Below are 16,926 nucleotides of genomic sequence, written 5' to 3' on the forward strand. Positions count from 1 at the left end.
TGTTGGGGGCGAATCGTGGTGACTATGTTGGGACAGGTAGCCTCAGCCTCTAGTCATAGCCTTGCCTTAACTAAAGAGAACAATGCCGGGCGTAACCCTGCCGCAGTGCATCCTCAATTGCATGTATGGGACCAGAAATGGTGAATTGGCTGAATCTGCGGGTAACAGCAGATGCGTTTAAAACCTTTCTGGGGGGTTCGACTGCTGAGCCTCGGTGTCTTGGTCCCAAGGGCCCCATAGTGAATGGATCAGGCCTATGGTAATGGTAAGGACCGAGAATGGTGGTGGCATGTTCGGGGGCACCCGGGCTTAAAAAAAGAGCTGTAAACTGCTCAACTAGGTGTGATCAATCCCCTGGTCCAGTGGTAGGAGGAGGTACCGAGGTAACCCCGAGGCCCTCCTGCCCACGCATTACCGGACTGTCATGTCTAGCCATGGCTTTCTGCGGTCGCCGTCGGATGAGACCAGGCACGTTTGGGCCTTAACCGGCCGTAAACCTGTCGGGCCGAGGTACGGCAGGTCGGAGGGTAGTCCGAGGAGACGAGGACATACAGTGGAGTGATTCTGAAGAGTGGCTGTCAACTAGCTCGGCGAACGGTCTCGTATAGATGCCAAGTTGGTAGTTGTACAAGAATAATACATGAAATATTAAACTGTGTCCTGTTGAGATTTCCTCTAGGCCCAGGATTCTGATTGGGTAGGACTCGTACTTGGTAGTAGTGCTCCGATCGCTTGGGTTCTCTAGCCCTATGCGAAGTTGACGAGGTGTGTGACGACACAGCTCCTGTACTAGCATGGAAAACTAGGAGAGGTTTCGATAGGACCTCCACCGGACCACGGGTTCACTGGGTGATTGAGGGGTCCCAGTGTGATGTGGTAGAATGGGGTAGGCACCAGCAATGCTGATAATGTATAAGGGCTCAGGACACAGCCAATTGTCTGGTTAGATGAGTGAGGCAGGGGGTGAAGGTGGTGTCTAAGCTGGGATGGATAGCCTCAGTCTCTGGACATAGCTGGACTTCTAACACCTCTCCTGTTTCGTGTATCTGGCATATTCCGTATCCACGCCCATGGGGGCCCCTGGCCGGTAGGGCTAAGGCTAAGAGGACTGGGTTAACAAAACCAAAGGGGGAGAAATCCCTTATTCAGTCATACTCTGTTTGTATTCAGTTTAGCGCTGAGCTGGGAAGTGTCATCTAGTGAAGTGCGTACCTCTGTTGTGCTGGTTTTTGCTTTTAAAAATGATAGACAAGAGAAAACATAGTTAAGTGGCATTAATAAAAACTTTAAGTATTGAAACATCTTGATACAGGTTAAAATAGAACTAAATTAGCAGCCAAATTCGGTGTTGGAAAAGCAACCAATAGTGATTGAAAGAAAACTAGAGACAATATTAAGAAGAGTGTAACGTCATCTGAAGAGATAATTGTGAAATAATGGCATGCTCATGCATCTAAAGCATCTGATTATAAAAACTTAGATAATGCATTGTTTGTTTGTTTTTCCCAGGAAATACCAAGAAGCCCAGGCTATTTGTGGCCTGTTAATTCAGGAAAAAGCCTGGCAGTTGAATAAACTTATGTATAGTAACCCTAATTTTACTACTCGACGCAAAAGTGTACAACTGCAATGACTATGGATTTAATTTAAGCAATTGCCAAAAAAAGAGCCTTTCTGTAATGACTGAACTTAATGCAGTGTTGGCGTGCAGAAATGCAGCTGGGAATAACAAGTTACCTCTCATGGTCATTGGCAAATCAAAAAATTCCAGACTTTTAAAAATTAACTTCCTGTGTTCTACACTTAATAAAAATTTTTTTAAAAAAAGGCATGGAGGAACAGTAAATTATTCAAGAACTGGTTTTATAATAAGTTGGTCCCTGCAGTAACAAAATTCAATAAAGAAAATGATTCACCTCCAAGGGTATAACTTGTTCTAGAAAATGCCCAAGCACACAGCTCAGTGGATGAACATTTCAATGGAGATATCAAAGCTGTTTTTCTGCCACCAATGGATTAGCTGGTGATTCAAAACATAAAATGTGGATATATAAAAACATGCTTCTTAGATGTCTGATTGAGAGTGATGACACTTATTTAAGCATACTTAAAATGGTCAATATCAAAGATGTTTACTCGGTGGCTGAAGTATGGAAAAATTTTTAACAACAAATAAACAGAAAATCATGGACAAAGTTATAGCCCACCAAACAAATCAATGAGCGTGCAGATATTCTGCATCTTATGCTACATCGTCGTAGGTGTGAAGGGACAAAAGAAACTGACTTGGATGAGTGGATAGATAATGATACGAAAGACTGTCAATTCATGACGGAGATGAAATAAATGTTTCTCTTTTTTGCACGGAAATCTGATAAATCGGATGCAGCTGATATCTCACTCTGAATTAGCAAAGGCATTAGAAACAGCCCTGCTGCACGTTGAGCATAACGGTAGCGCTACAGCTGTGGACGTAATGTTTGTAAGGCGATGGAAGAACATTGCGTCATCTGCTGTGTTTGATTCGTACGTCAATACAAAAATGACGACAGCCAAGAAAGTGTATTACAGTACAGTACTATTATGTTCTGTTGTGTAAATTGATCTAAAAATATCTGTAAATAATGTAAATTGCGTTATTGTTCACTTATCTGTAATATATACTAAATATTTAAAAACACTATCTGAGTTTGTCATGATAGTTATTCATTTTCAGCACAATTGTAATTATTAATTTTTCCCAATTTAGGTTCGGATTATCTGGGTTTTTGGACTAGCGGGGTTTGGAATAACAAGGTTCCACTGTTCTTAAATTTTAATAAATTAAATTATAAGCTTCAACATTAATTTTTATTTCTGAGTCAAAAATTTTGTTAACATCTAACTCATGCAATAACTTCATAATCATTAATTAAACATTACAAAGGCACTAAAATATTTTCTTTAGATGCAAATTTAATTTCCTAGACTTTCATTACCAGAACTCATCAAACTAAAACTAATTTACTGATTATACCAAATATTTGCATAACCCTAAGAAATACCTTCCAACACAAGACGTCTTGTTAGAGCAAAGGTTTACTCATAATTTTCTCAACGGATATGAGTTACAAATGTAATAGCAGGTTGTATATGATAAGTACCTATCTGACAGTGCATTCTCAATGCACACAACTCATCAATGGCAAGTATTCTTTATTTTTAACAAAATGGCATGCCTAAAATTTAGGAATTGGATTTTCAAAAGTTTGTATAAGCATTAGAACTGTGTGCAAAATCTATTTGTCTTCTCTGAGAAAAATAATAAGACATCAAAATCAATTGATGACTTTTTTCTCTCAAGTACAAACAATAAATACAATTGGGAAGTCAAAAATAGCAAAGTCATATTCCTTACTGTAAAACAAAAACGAAAAGGTATAGAGCGTAGTTGCAAAAAAGTAAACCAATTTATTACTACAATTTTGTTTACAATCATACCACATTTCAGTAAAAGGATCTAATTCAAATGGAAGTACGATTATCAAATAGCCTTCTTTGAAGGTATTCATTTAAATAATAGTAATAAATATACAAGTGTTTAATAGATTCAACATTATAAAATGCCAATGAATTACAAATTATATTAAAACAACTTAACCTACTGCCAAAATAAAGAAGAAAAAGTTCAGTTTTCTGCAATTGTTAAAGTCCAAGGAAAAAAAAAGATATAAATGCCATATTTCCAGTTCACAAATTTTGCAATAAATAACATTTAAAAGCTAATATACAATAACATATCTATTACATAGACTGTAAAATATAAAGTATCTCATAAAACAGAACACAAGTGCATTGTTCAGACCAAAACTGTTGCATCTTGAATCTCAACCTCTGGTACGGAAAGAATGTCATCCTGTGATATGATGATCGTATCACCATCTGCCAGACCGGCAAACATCACACCGTGAGAAGAAGCAAAATGATGTTGCAGCATTTCCTTGCTCGGGGCAATCAATTTGCAGACGTGACATTTGTGGGCAGGACCCCGGCCCTGTCGCGAGGGCTTGGAGTGAGTCTGCTCGTGTTTGTTGCAGTCTCCCTTCTGCTTGAATGCCCGCCCGCAGAGACGGCAAGCGTACGGGCGCTCGCCCGTGTGGGTCCGGGTGTGGGCCTCCAGGGCATCGCGTCGCCGGAATCCCCTCGTGCAGATGGTGCACTTGAAGGGCCGGACATCAGAGTGCACCACCAGATGCTGCATGAGATTGATCTTGGACCGAAATGCCTTGTCGCACTGGTCGCAGGGGAACGGTTTCTCGCCCGTGTGGATGCGTTCGTGCACCACGAGGCTCGGGCGAGCCGCGAAGGCGATGTCGCAGTACTTGCACTTGTAGGGCTTCTCCCCGGTGTGGCGCCGGTAGTGGACTTCCAGGTGCAGCTTCACCGTGAAGGACTTGCCACAGACGTTGCACCTGAACGGCTTCTCGCCGGTGTGTATCATCATGTGCAGCCGCAGCGTCACCTTGCTCGACAGGACCTTGCCGCACACGCTGCAACGGAACTCCTTCACCTCTCTCTTCGGTTTCACGTCGTCTTCTTCGGCTGTTGCCGCGGCGGCGACGGCTGCATCCTCGGGTTCCTTCGGATGTTCCAGCTTGTGGAGCATCAGCGCGTCTTGGTCGGGGAACAGCTTGAAGCAGGTCATGCACCGGTGCTGGCTCTGTATGCCGTGGGTCCGCAGGTGCACGGACAGCGAAGTACGTCGCTTGAATGATCTCTCGCACACGTGGCATTTGTACTTGCGCATGTTCGAGTGCACTATCGAATGTTGTTTCAACTGGCCAAGTTTACGGAACATTTTCGCACAGTCGGGGCACTTGTATGGGCGTTCATTGGTGTGCACACGTCGATGCTCTCTAAGGCGGTAGCTGTAAATAAAGAAAAAAAATTATATATTTTTTAAAGGCATTTTTAAATTTTGAAATGTAAACACACATTTTTCAAAAGCTTACATAAAATCTAATTATTAAATGTAATAGAAGTTGTCTGTGCCTGCCAATAGAACTAAAGAGTTTTTTCTTGCAAATTAAATCAGCAGTTGTACAAACCAATCACATAGCTATCTCCACTTTATTACCACATTAAATGACCAATATACTGTACATGCTACATGTTCTTTTTTATTTTTGGTGCATTTTTATCCTGATAACAGTATAATCTCAAAATGTTACAGAAAAAATCAACAGATAATACGATTATAGTCTACAAAGTTTTTGTGCCACTAATAAATCAGAGTGTGAATAAACTAGACAAGGTAAAATTAGGTCTAATAAATTACATTATGGAAAGTTTAAATGTAGAATCCATATTAACTTGATAAAAATTTCTTGAAACAAGCGGTACTTGTTATCATACTTAAGTACTATTATCAATCTATAGTCACTGAAAAAAGTATTGTTGGTTTGCAAAACTTAAGGTGATGCTTAATGAAATACTATTTCTCAAGTAATTATTATGAATTCATAGTCACAAAAAAAGGTAACACTTGTTTACCAAGGATTCACAGCAAAAAATAAGTATTACTTATTTTTAGCAAGAAATAAGTATTACTTATTTTTTTGAGTTTTCAGTCAATAAGGCAGTGCTTATTTGTCTATATAAGTAATTTTCCGTGAAGTATGGGCTGTCGTTAACTTAAGCATTAATCTCCTCATATTACAGTTGCGGTGATGATAGAATTTGGACAGAAAATATACCCCAATAATTACAACTTGCTATATTAAGTTTAGCTTTTGAAGTGACTGTAACCTTTTTGAAATGGTTTTTGAGATACACTGGAATATTTACTATGATTTCTATATAACTGCGCTATTGTACCAAATGTAAAATTGGGATGTCAGAAGAGAATAAATTATATGGTAGAAATTTTGTTTTCTTTTAAGGGGCCTGCCTCGTCAGGGGTGTATGTGTGTTAGTGAGGCGGGAGGATAAGCGCGATGCTCGCTGGTGCTTCCAGCGCGGTATAGCCTCTAAGCGCAAGTCTCTGAACTGACACGCATTCGTCTCGTCGTCACAGGATAACTGTGAAATTTGAGCGGTGACCGTAACATTATATGGTGGAGAAATGAAGATAAAGGTGTTATGCAAGCCCCTTAAGTGCTTTCAAGAATCTGTACTGATTGTTTTATGGTTAAAAATTACTCTGAAAACACGCGTTTTAGGCATTTTAACGCTTCTAAAAATACAGTTTAAAAACTTAATCCGAAATTAAAAGTACTTTACGGCCCTCAGCGAACTCTTAAATGCTATTCGTAAATAGGCCCCACTCGGATATCTTGAGTAGTTTTGAAATCGCGTTGTTTTTCCTGAAGCTCTGCACACCGTATGTGTGCCCAGGTAGGCGGGCCCCTTAAGGGATGTATTTTATTACATTATAAAAGCTATAGAGAATGTACAATAAGTTTATTTGGTTTTGCACTTCATACATTTATTACCCGACGTTATTGCTACTGCACGCCACCATGCCCTCATGGAGCAGCAGGTAAACTTTTCCGTGTGAAGCAGTTAGTAACTGATGTACCCGGGCAGTTTATCTAGGCACTTATAAACTTACAAAAATAGATAAATTATAAAATATGCTGGAACTACTGTTCTGTATACTGCAGGATTAACAACGGTATTCAGTACAGCTACATATATTGTTACATCATCAAGTATGAAATGGTACAGGTAAGTAGAGCTTATTCAACCATTACTTAATCATGAAGTACTTGTTTCAACATTATGAATTTATCAAGCGTATAAGTAACGCTTATATGATAAGAACTACTTCATGAAGTAGTGCTTGTTTGCCAAAAAGTCCCTCATTATGAGAGGGGAGGAAATTAGAAACAATAGCAAATAATAAGTGTCACAAATAATATTACATACTTTTACTATACTATCAAATAAGTTGTAATAATGAGTACGTATAAAATATATCAACATCTGAAATTTATAAATCATAACATGATACTCCTAACAACAATACCAATAATTCTTGTTTCGCAAAAAATTAATACACCAATCCTTCACTTAGCACGTCTTCAGATTGAACAAGTTTTTTTTAGCACAATGTTAATTTTACTGCCCCTGTGTTGAATAGCACCGTCTGTAAATTTCAATTAGCATGAAATCGCCACACGCAAAAAAATGTCAGGCATGAAGTCACAACGTCTGTTTCAACTCAGTAAACAACAGATGTACCATGGAATACAGTTCACAGTACGAGGAGGGAGGGGAAGATGAATGCGCACACAGGTCTGACTATGCTATCTAATGTACAAACATCCGCTATGGCAAGTTAAGTTGCGGCTATGGAGTGTAAAGGACAAAATGTTTTTACTTCCGCACGTATGCCGCTGTGCCGTACTGTTGTCACCCGGTCACAGACCGTGCCGTGATGAACTTCAGTCTAGCCAGTGTCAGGGAACTCGCACGCACAAACAAAAGCAATGTCTGCCCATTCGTCTGCTGGTGACTGTATGTGCGCAAGCGCCTGGAGTTGGGATCATATTGGAATCTTGGCTTCCAAGTGAGAGCGTAATCCATCGTGGTCAAGTATTTGAACAAAACTATAAGTATTACAGCATGCAGATTGTCATGAAGGCCATACTTATGTTGGTCGCACTTTAGTTTTAAGCAAGTCAACTGTGTGCATAATCAAATGAAATAAGGACTCTATCGACCGTTTGTATATGTCTGATGCTGTCTGTTGTACTAGCTGGAATATATTTGACAATTACGGGAACAGAAATGAACAGATGATTCACATGGTAAAGGTTGTTAAATGAATGGTGCAATGAAAAAAAAATCACAGGCTTGACAGGATTTGTGTGAACCAAGCAGTGATACACGAATAAGCACTTTAATTTTTGAAAAATTAAATTGTAAATATTCTGGAAGTAATATTGATGTGACTGCCTGTACAGGATGGTTTGGAAAGGTGGTTTTGGAAAGTTATGTGATGTGAGTTGAAGGTCACGCCCGAGCAAGCATGTCAACCGGTTGACCGACGATAACTACCTCCCGTTACGCGGTGTCGTATTTGTCATACAAAAGATTTAATGGTAAGCTTATAAAGATAAATGGTGTGACATATTTATCTTTGAGTGTTGTTCTATGCATTTATATTATGTAAAGAATATTTCTGTACACATTTTGGAACACACTTAGTAAATTAGCCTTGCTATTTATAGAAACCAATGCTTCAGAATACCGTATTTTATCGCTTAATGGTCGCACGCGCGTAATCGTCGCAACCATATTTTAGGCTGTCAAAATTGGGATAAAAAAAACTTCTCTCGTAAACGTCGCATGATGTTTTGGTCCCGCTAGTAGGTGCAGAGCGCTTTGTGTAGGTATCTTTTCCGTATAAAATGATGTATTTTAAAGTAGAAATCTAAAATTTGTTTCCGTCATTACCACTTATTTATTTAATTAACGGAAATACAAAGTTGTCTGACGTGTAAATTTTCTTTTAAAGACGTTTTTAAACAGTATTTCCTTTATCTGATTGCATTACCGCGGCGTACCGCTTACAAAAATGTAGCCAGCGTGTCATTCATGTTTGGTTATGTTGATTCCCGTATAGAGCGCGCACACGTAGTCGAATATCGATATCTCGCCGATTGGATGCAACGCGCGCTATCTGTCGGGTGCCGAGTTAACTACATGTGATAGCCCATATTCTTTCGTGGCAAGTGTGTACTACGACACGTTAGTTCACGTCAGATTCAAGTGGCTTGCGTTCGCGTTAGATGTTTGGTTTTTCTTTTTAAAGTTGAAGAAATCTTTTTGTTTAAGGAATTATTAATATAGATTGTTTGGCGTGCTATTGTATACTCCACCCTTTTTTAAATAAACGTACTTTCCATGAACAAGTTTTGTTTTTATGAATAACTTTACCTAACAAAAATTTTTTTTCCTGCATAATGGTCGCACCCCTACTTTTCAAACTTGATTTTAGAATAAAATGTGCGACGATTATACGAGAAAACACAGTACATGATTTCAGATAACATGAACATTTTTATGATCATATTAGTCATGCAAAGTGAGGGATTGCTGTGCTATTATGATGTCGACTGGGGCTACGCCCTCCCTAAGCCCGATGTGCCACAAATCTCGCCCGGGCCCTCCTCCCCCATCTTATCACTGTTTCTGAACCTTCTGCCATCAGGAACCTCTGTGTGTGTGTGTGTGTGTGTGTGTGTGTGTGTGTGTGTGTGTGTGTGTGTGTGTGTGTGTGTGTGTGTGTGTGTGTGTGTGTGTGTGTGTGTGTGTGTGTGTGTGTGTGTGTGTGTGTGTGTGTGTGTGTGTGTGTGTGTGTGTGTGTGTGTGTGTGTGTGTGTGTGTGTGTGTGTGTGTGTGTGTGTGTGTGTGTGTGTGTGTGTGTGTGTGTGTGTGTGTGTGTGTGTGTGTGTGTGTGTGTGTGTGTGTGTGTGTGTGTGTGTGTGTGTGTGTGTGTGTGTGTGTGTGTGTGTGTGTGTGTGTGTGTGTGTGTGTGTGTGTGTGTGTGTGTGTGTGTGTGTGTGTGTGTGTGTGTGTGTGTGTGTGTGTGTGTGTGTGTGTGTGTGTGTGTGTGTGTGTGTGTGTGTGTGTGTGTGTGTGTGTGTGTGTGTGTGTGTGTGTGTGTGTGTGTGTGTGTGTGTGTGTGTGTGTGTGTGTGTGTGTGTGTGTGTGTGTGTGTGTGTGTGTGTGTGTGTGTGTGTGTGTGTGTGTGTGTGTGTGTGTGTGTGTGTGTGTGTGTGTGTGTGTGTGTGTGTGTGTGTGTGTGTGTGTGTGTGTGTGTGTGTGTGTGTGTGTGTGTGTGTGTGTGTGTGTGTGTGTGTGTGTGTGTGTGTGTGTGTGTGTGTGTGTGTGTGTGTGTGTGTGTGTGTGTGTGTGTGTGTGTGTGTGTGTGTGTGTGTGTGTGTGTGTGTGTGTGTGTGTGTGTGTGTGTGTGTGTGTGTGTGTGTGTGTGTGTGTGTGTGTGTGTGTGTGTGTGTGTGTGTGTGTGTGTGTGTGTGTGTGTGTGTGTGTGTGTGTGTGTGTGTGTGTGTGTGTGTGTGTGTGTGTGTGTGTGTGTGTGTGTGTGTGTGTGTGTGTGTGTGTGTGTGTTCGCCCTGCAAGAGGCGAGTAGAGTCTATGGCACGCACCCCTAAAATAATATGGTAAATATTTACTTGGGCGGTATTTCCTAAAAAAAATGTTAAAAATCCGAAAATACCTTTATTTTATGCTCTTCAACTTCCTCTTTTCATTAATAGTGGCGGAGGTAAGAAATTCCAAAATACTTTAAGAGATATCGAATTTTTAAATTTCATCATCTGTAGTTGAGCGGTATTTGCAAAAAAAAATGTTAAAAATCCGAAAATACCCTTATCATATGCTCTTCAACTTCCTCTTTTCATTAAAAGCGGCGGAGATAAGAAATTCCAAATACTTTACGTATGTCCAAAAGATTACATCAAGTCACTACCCTATGTGTTTTGTTACAATGCATGAAAGTGCGCTTTTAATTTAAGATTCACGTGCAGTTAATTGTTATCCACTATCACTTGACTGCAAATGTTTCAGCAGCATATTTTTAAGGCTAAAACAAAAATTATAACTTGGCTGTGGAGTGATAAACTGATGCCTTCACTATTATTTTTTTTTTTTTAATGTTTTATGGCAGTGTTTAAAATTTAACAATTTGTAAGTTTAGTGATTTGAAAATTAATGTGAGCTTGGAAATAAATATTTTCTGGTTATGTTTTACAAGTGTGTTAATTAAATAACATAATGTAGGATAAAACTTCCAACATAATAACTGTGTTATATAATGAGCATTATTCATGTAAAATACACATTCTCACAATTAAGATCTAAAATTTTCACAGAGGAACAAATATAACACCCTGAAACTCGTAGCACAGGTCTCACTTCATCCACTTCCTGCCACTGTGTCATGTAGGTTCATTCCGTAGCACAGGTCTCACTTCATCCACTTCCTGCCACTGTGTCATGTAGGTTCATTCCTTTTTCTGGTATTTGTTATTTTAAGTGCTACCTATGTAAATTTATGATGATAGATCTTTTGCAGATGTGGTTTGTCACAAATTTTGCAGCCAAATGTAAGCTGTAAAATGTCACAAAATGTGACAAAACACAAATTGCAAGAGAGCTATCATGATAAATATACAGAAAAAATACTCAAATAATAGTAATGACAAGAAAACTAAATAACATGGTGAGACTGAGCCTTAATACCATATTACTGAAATTTTAAATGAACAATATTTCTTGCTGATATGAGCACATTTTAAATTTCCCATTTATAATCCACACCATAGTGTACAGCAGAAAAACATTAATCAGATTGTAAGAAATGTGAAAATAAGGAAGGTAAGAAAATATAATGGTTCAGAATACTGCTAATTAATTACATCAACACTGTCCTAACACATCCAAAATACACATAATGAAATGGCAATCCTCTAGTAACATATATTAGATTAACATATTATGTATATTTTCAATAAGTGCGTGTGTGTGTGTGTATATATACATATACACACACACTAACAACAAAACGAACCACGTTCAATTCTTGGCAAGATTAAACTTAAGTTTTTAAAAGTAGTGGGCATTGCCGTGAGCTGATGGATTTTCTTTGAATTTTCACGTTTTCCCCACTGATGCAGTCCTTCATTGCTTCATCTCATTATTCCACCTCTCATCTGCCTCTAACGACTTCTATGTCAAGGAGACGTTTAGACCCAATTCATTATCTCCACCTTTAAAATAATGGTCTAAATTATGTTCAACTGATGATGATGAGTCGTTGTACTCATTACTGAGTGTCGTGAGCACAGGCAATGTCACGGTGATGACAGCAATGATGTCCCTATGCTTGTCAAAGCAGGATGATTCTTCGATGGTTTGTCATTGCCTTCTGTGGGATGATGGTGAAAGGGACATCACAAACACTCAGTCCTGGCTCACTAGACCATATGGGCGGACTATATTCAACAAGTGAATACAAATTCATGCAGACTTTCAAGGTTAGCCTATGTAATTTTATTATCAAATGTGCACCATACTTACAACTAATTACTATACTGTTATCTAAAAAAATGTTACAATTCGCAATGTGTTGGCACTCAGTAGGAGTGAAAATCACTTCCTACTGAACCAGTTTTATGTTCAACCTTACAGTACACAACATACTATATTTACTTGTGCATAGCATAGCACACTCGATATGTATAATGCAACAAGAAGCAAAAGAACCTGTGCAGACCCCACTGTCATGGGCGGTCACATGATGAACACGTCAGAAAGTGGCGGCGGTCATTCAAACAGCTGTTTGGAAGCTGAGAACATTGGTCATGTGAGGTCCGAGTTACACAATATTTACGGAACAGTTGCAGGGGAGATGTCGTTTTAAATGCTGCCACAAATTTCAGTGAAATTTTGATGTACAATGTCACTGAAACAACCAATACTGCAACAGGTGCTTCAATATCAATACTAGAAAAAATTATGACAAAGATAAACAGCCAAACCAGTTTGGATATTTTGACACCATCAAGTTAATTACAGGAAATTAACTAAAGTAGACTTAGAATAATCCTAGAGAATTATTCTCTAAAATAATCGACCCCAACATTAAAAAAACAACCACCACCACCACCATTAAAAAAAAAACCTCCCCCCATACCCAAACAAGGCATTCAAAACTGATTGACTAGCAACTAAGATGAAAATGAATCTTTTGTTCATAATAAAACGTTTGCCAACAAAAAAAATATTATTTTTTCTTGTTCTTGCACAGTAATAACATTTTATAGCGGTTTCAATGTTTTGAAGTGTCATATGTGTTACATGGACACAAAAGCACTTAAGTAAAATGTCGGAGTTATTTTTTGTTGTGCCATAGATAAGGCTTTGTATTTTGAGTTAAATAACATTAAAACAAATATTTTGTTTACACTTACATCATTACATAAGAAGAAAAAAAAATACATGAAACTGCGAGGGACATAGTATTGTTTAAAAAAGCTGAGACTTGATTAGGTTACCAAATGAGCGATCAAACAAATTACTGAGTTACGACATTGCTGCTCCGTAAGACTGACATTAGCGCAACGGTTGATTTTCGTCTCTCTTCTGGCTCGCCACGGGAGGAGAAAGTAGTTGATGTGCACAGAGAGAGCAGAGAAGGCTCTTTTGTTTGTTGTCATGTTATAGTGAAGCTCTTTTGAGTGCATAGTCCTAGCATCCATCCTTCACAACACAGCACATAACATGGTGGCTGTTGTCCCAGGGATGGTCTGTGACAGGTGATATGAAGAATTATCTAACAGCATAAATAATAACTAATGTTCTGCTTAAATATGTTACTCTTTCATTATGCCCTAAGATTAGCAAGATGTATAAAACTGTTAAGGGTTTTCAGTTGTGTAAATTGGTGCTGAGAATCAAGAGTCATAAACAGACCGCTTGAGGCAGTCAAGTGGGCAGCTTGCTTACACCCGTACTTGTGGACACAGGCAGTAACTAGAAGTTGTTTTTGTGTTCTTGTGAAATGTGGGATGGTAAAACATGCAGGTATACTGGATGAGCAACAAGGTTTGCCTGTGGGTGTAACAACTAGACGTGGGAAATACAGATTTTCCTTCCGACCCATGAAAAGGTGTAAGAGATCCATGCCAATTCATTATTCATATTAGAATGACAACTGTGGGTTACAATGGCCTAAAAGCTAGGTATCCACCCTATAGCCCAGAGTACTAGTGTTCATTAAAGGTAATGGTGACTTCAACAAAGGGTAGCTATAGTCAGATCATTTGTCTCTAATTTAAATAGCCACGTGTTTGTAACCTCTCGTGGATACATTGGGTTAGCACACAGGGTAACTGTGTGATTTGATCCGTAACAGTAACATTATAATATAATGCACGACATAAAGACTGTGCAAGTTTAAAACCTTGCAATTAGCGGCAATACCACAATAGAAACACCAACGAGCATCACATTTATCATTTCACATCACATCAATAACGCTATTGAACCCCTTGTTAAGAAAAAAATTAGGAACAGGGTTTCAATGTTACTTTGTTGCGATACAAACAGATTTATGAAAAAATAAATACAGTAAAATCCTTTTACGAAAATTTCACTTAAAAATTTTTCCTGCATTATGAGTTTAAAAAAAATAATGGACCTTTACCTATAAATACATACAATTTTAGCCTTTTAATAATTTTTCCCTGTTAATACATAGCATTTTAGACTTTTAATAAGTTTTCCCTGTACAAATATTCTTAAGGACCCCGAGAAACTACAGTTTAAATGGGATTTATTGAAGCAGCCACATTTCTGTACATATTTACCCTTTAAAAGAGGGAATAAACAGTGAATTGTAGAGTATTAGTTCTCAACTAAGCTACTTCTTTCTCTCCCTCCTTCTGTAGGGTCCAAATCATGCTAGTACATCTTATGAATTTTTTTCTGTGGCTCAATTATGTAATTTATATATCATGGCCACCCCTACTATAATACGGTTAATCATTTAAATCACACATAAGAAATTATATTTTCCTTGTCTATTTCCATTGCACTGCTGATCCATTACAATAAACACTGAAACATTATATGTGCTCAAAGCTAAATAAATGTTAATGACTATGCAAAAGGCAAAACCTCACCTGTTCTCGTACTTCTTGTTGCAGAGGTCGCAGCAGTAGCGACGCAGATAGTCCGGGTTACTGTGCTTGTGCTTGTGGATACGCAGGCTACTGATGTGCTTCAGGGTCTTACCACAGACGTCACACAGGTAAGTGCAGTCCGAGTGCGTGATGCGGTGGTACTGGTAGCCCGCCTTGTTGGTGAACACCTTCCCGCAGTCCGGGCACACGTGTTGCTGGGCATCGTCGTGGGTGGCCAGATGGGTACGGAATATGGTGCTGGTGCGATACTTCTTGCCGCAGAACTCGCACACAAACGGCTTCTCGCCGGTGTGCACCCGCTCGTGATGGATGCAGTTGATGCGGTACTGGAACTGCTTGCCGCAGAACTGGCACTTGTACATGCAGCCTCCCTCCGCACGGTGCTCCGACAACTTCTCCCTCGACGGAAACAAGCTCTCGCATACCTTGCACTTGAACTCCTTCACCTTCGACTTCTTCATGCGTGGCACATTCAAATTCTTTGCCAGTACTTTCACTGCATACCGGCTGTTTTCAAGGGAGCCGTCTGGTGACTGGTTCTCACATTCTCCTCCAGCCTTGTCTTTATCTGTTGCAACCACCTTGTGAATTGTTTTTATTATCTTCGACTGAAGATCTTTACTCATGTATTTGAAAGCTTTAGGTAGTTTTAAACGAAATTTAGATTTCACTTCATTTCCTTCTTCATCCATTTTCATGGCAGAGCTTTCAACGTGGATCTTAAATACGCTGGTCAACTGTATGTCATCATTTTTCATCCCGGGAATGGCCTCAGAAATGGGTGACAGATCTGGAGATTTGGACACATCGATGGTGACCTCTGTTGGTTCTTTGGCATTCGTGCTCACTTGCTCCATCAGTGTGACATTTTCGTCGTGATTGACCATATGTTGTTCGTAGAATTGCTTTGACTCGTAAAAAACCCTATTTGGTTCACACAGCGTACAAACAAATACACAGTCTGAATGCTCTGATAGCTGATGGGCCAGCAGAGTTGCATTACCGACAACCACACCATCACAGTACACACATAAGTATGTGATATTGTCATTTTCTGATGGAACTGTTGCCACTTTGGAATTCCATCTCAACTGGGCCTCATCCTCCATCTTCATTGCACGGTCATAAGCAAACTTACTTTTATTTGTAACATCACTGAAACCATCTGCCTGGCCTTCAAAACTGAAAAAAAGGAAGATAATTATGTACCACCTAAATGGAAATTACTAATACGCTCACTTAGTCATAAACTCCAATGGACATAAAACTTAACAAAACAGGACTATATGATAAAAAGTAATGTCATCTGGACTCAACCTGAAGGTTTATAAAGATGCTGCGTGTATTATTTGTGTTTAAAAATGATATATTTTTCCCATGAAAATTAATTGGCTAATATTTAGTAATGACTATAAAATAAGAACTATAGCTAAACATTTAGACTTTTTAAAATATTATAGCAAATAATAAATGCTGGTGTGTGCCAACTTCCTACTTAAAAGGATAATATTTCTTTTAAATTAGTCAAATATTTCTAATTCTGTCACAAAATAAATCATCACACAGGATTCTATGGCAGTTTATAAAGAAAAAAAATTATGTTTTCAGGCAGTCCTTAAGCACTACAAACAACATTTAATATTTCTTGACATTGATTTAGACGACCCATGAGTTCCAACACATTGCGAAATGCAACCAAAAAAATGTATTACTGACATAAAGTTGCTTCCAGCCTGCGGCCGGGTCAGAAAATTAAAATAGATGAAAAACTAAAATTATGATTTTTACTGTGCTAAACTAACAGTAGTACATATTATGCATTAAATACATAAAACCAATACATTAACTATTATATCCAAATTATAAGTAACAACCCAAGCTATGCCAAGTATCAAATCAACAGCATGAAACTATTTTTCATTCCTTCATTCCTCTCAGTAAATTAGTAGCATTATATTATGGTTTTTCCACCTTCTCATAGTTCAATATATTTTTTAGAAACCCAGGCTACTGCAAGTTATTTTGACCTATTTTTGCTTATTCTTTTAAGTTTTTATGTGCTTTCACGTACTTCTTTTGTATTTCTTTTTTTTTATGGTTCTGTCTGAAAGCGGGCTTTTTCAACATCTTGTGATAAGGAAGTCAGGACGGAAAGAGGGAAGGACAGTCGTGTGAATTATGTAAACGTGGGAAAGACTCGTGAGTTGGT

At 38.7% G+C, this 16,926-nt stretch overlaps 1 protein-coding gene across 1 annotated transcript in view; it reads right to left on the minus strand.

Moving 5' to 3' along the window:
* Nucleotides 1-3,422: 3,422 nt before the first annotated feature.
* Nucleotides 3,423-16,926, minus strand: part of LOC134530768 (zinc finger protein 616-like) — a 65,016-nt gene continuing 51,512 nt past the window's right edge. The window contains exons 6-7 of the mRNA XM_063365935.1: nt 14,697-15,899; nt 3,423-4,907 (exon numbers count right to left, since the gene is read on the minus strand). Coding sequence (XP_063222005.1) covers nt 3,839-4,907; nt 14,697-15,899 — 2,272 coding nt within the window. The 3' untranslated portion in view covers nt 3,423-3,838. The remainder of the gene's footprint in view (nt 4,908-14,696; nt 15,900-16,926) is intronic.

Source organism: Bacillus rossius, chromosome 3 (genome assembly GCF_032445375.1).
Source record: "Bacillus rossius redtenbacheri isolate Brsri chromosome 3, Brsri_v3, whole genome shotgun sequence".
NCBI lineage: Eukaryota > Metazoa > Arthropoda > Insecta > Phasmatodea > Bacillidae > Bacillus > Bacillus rossius.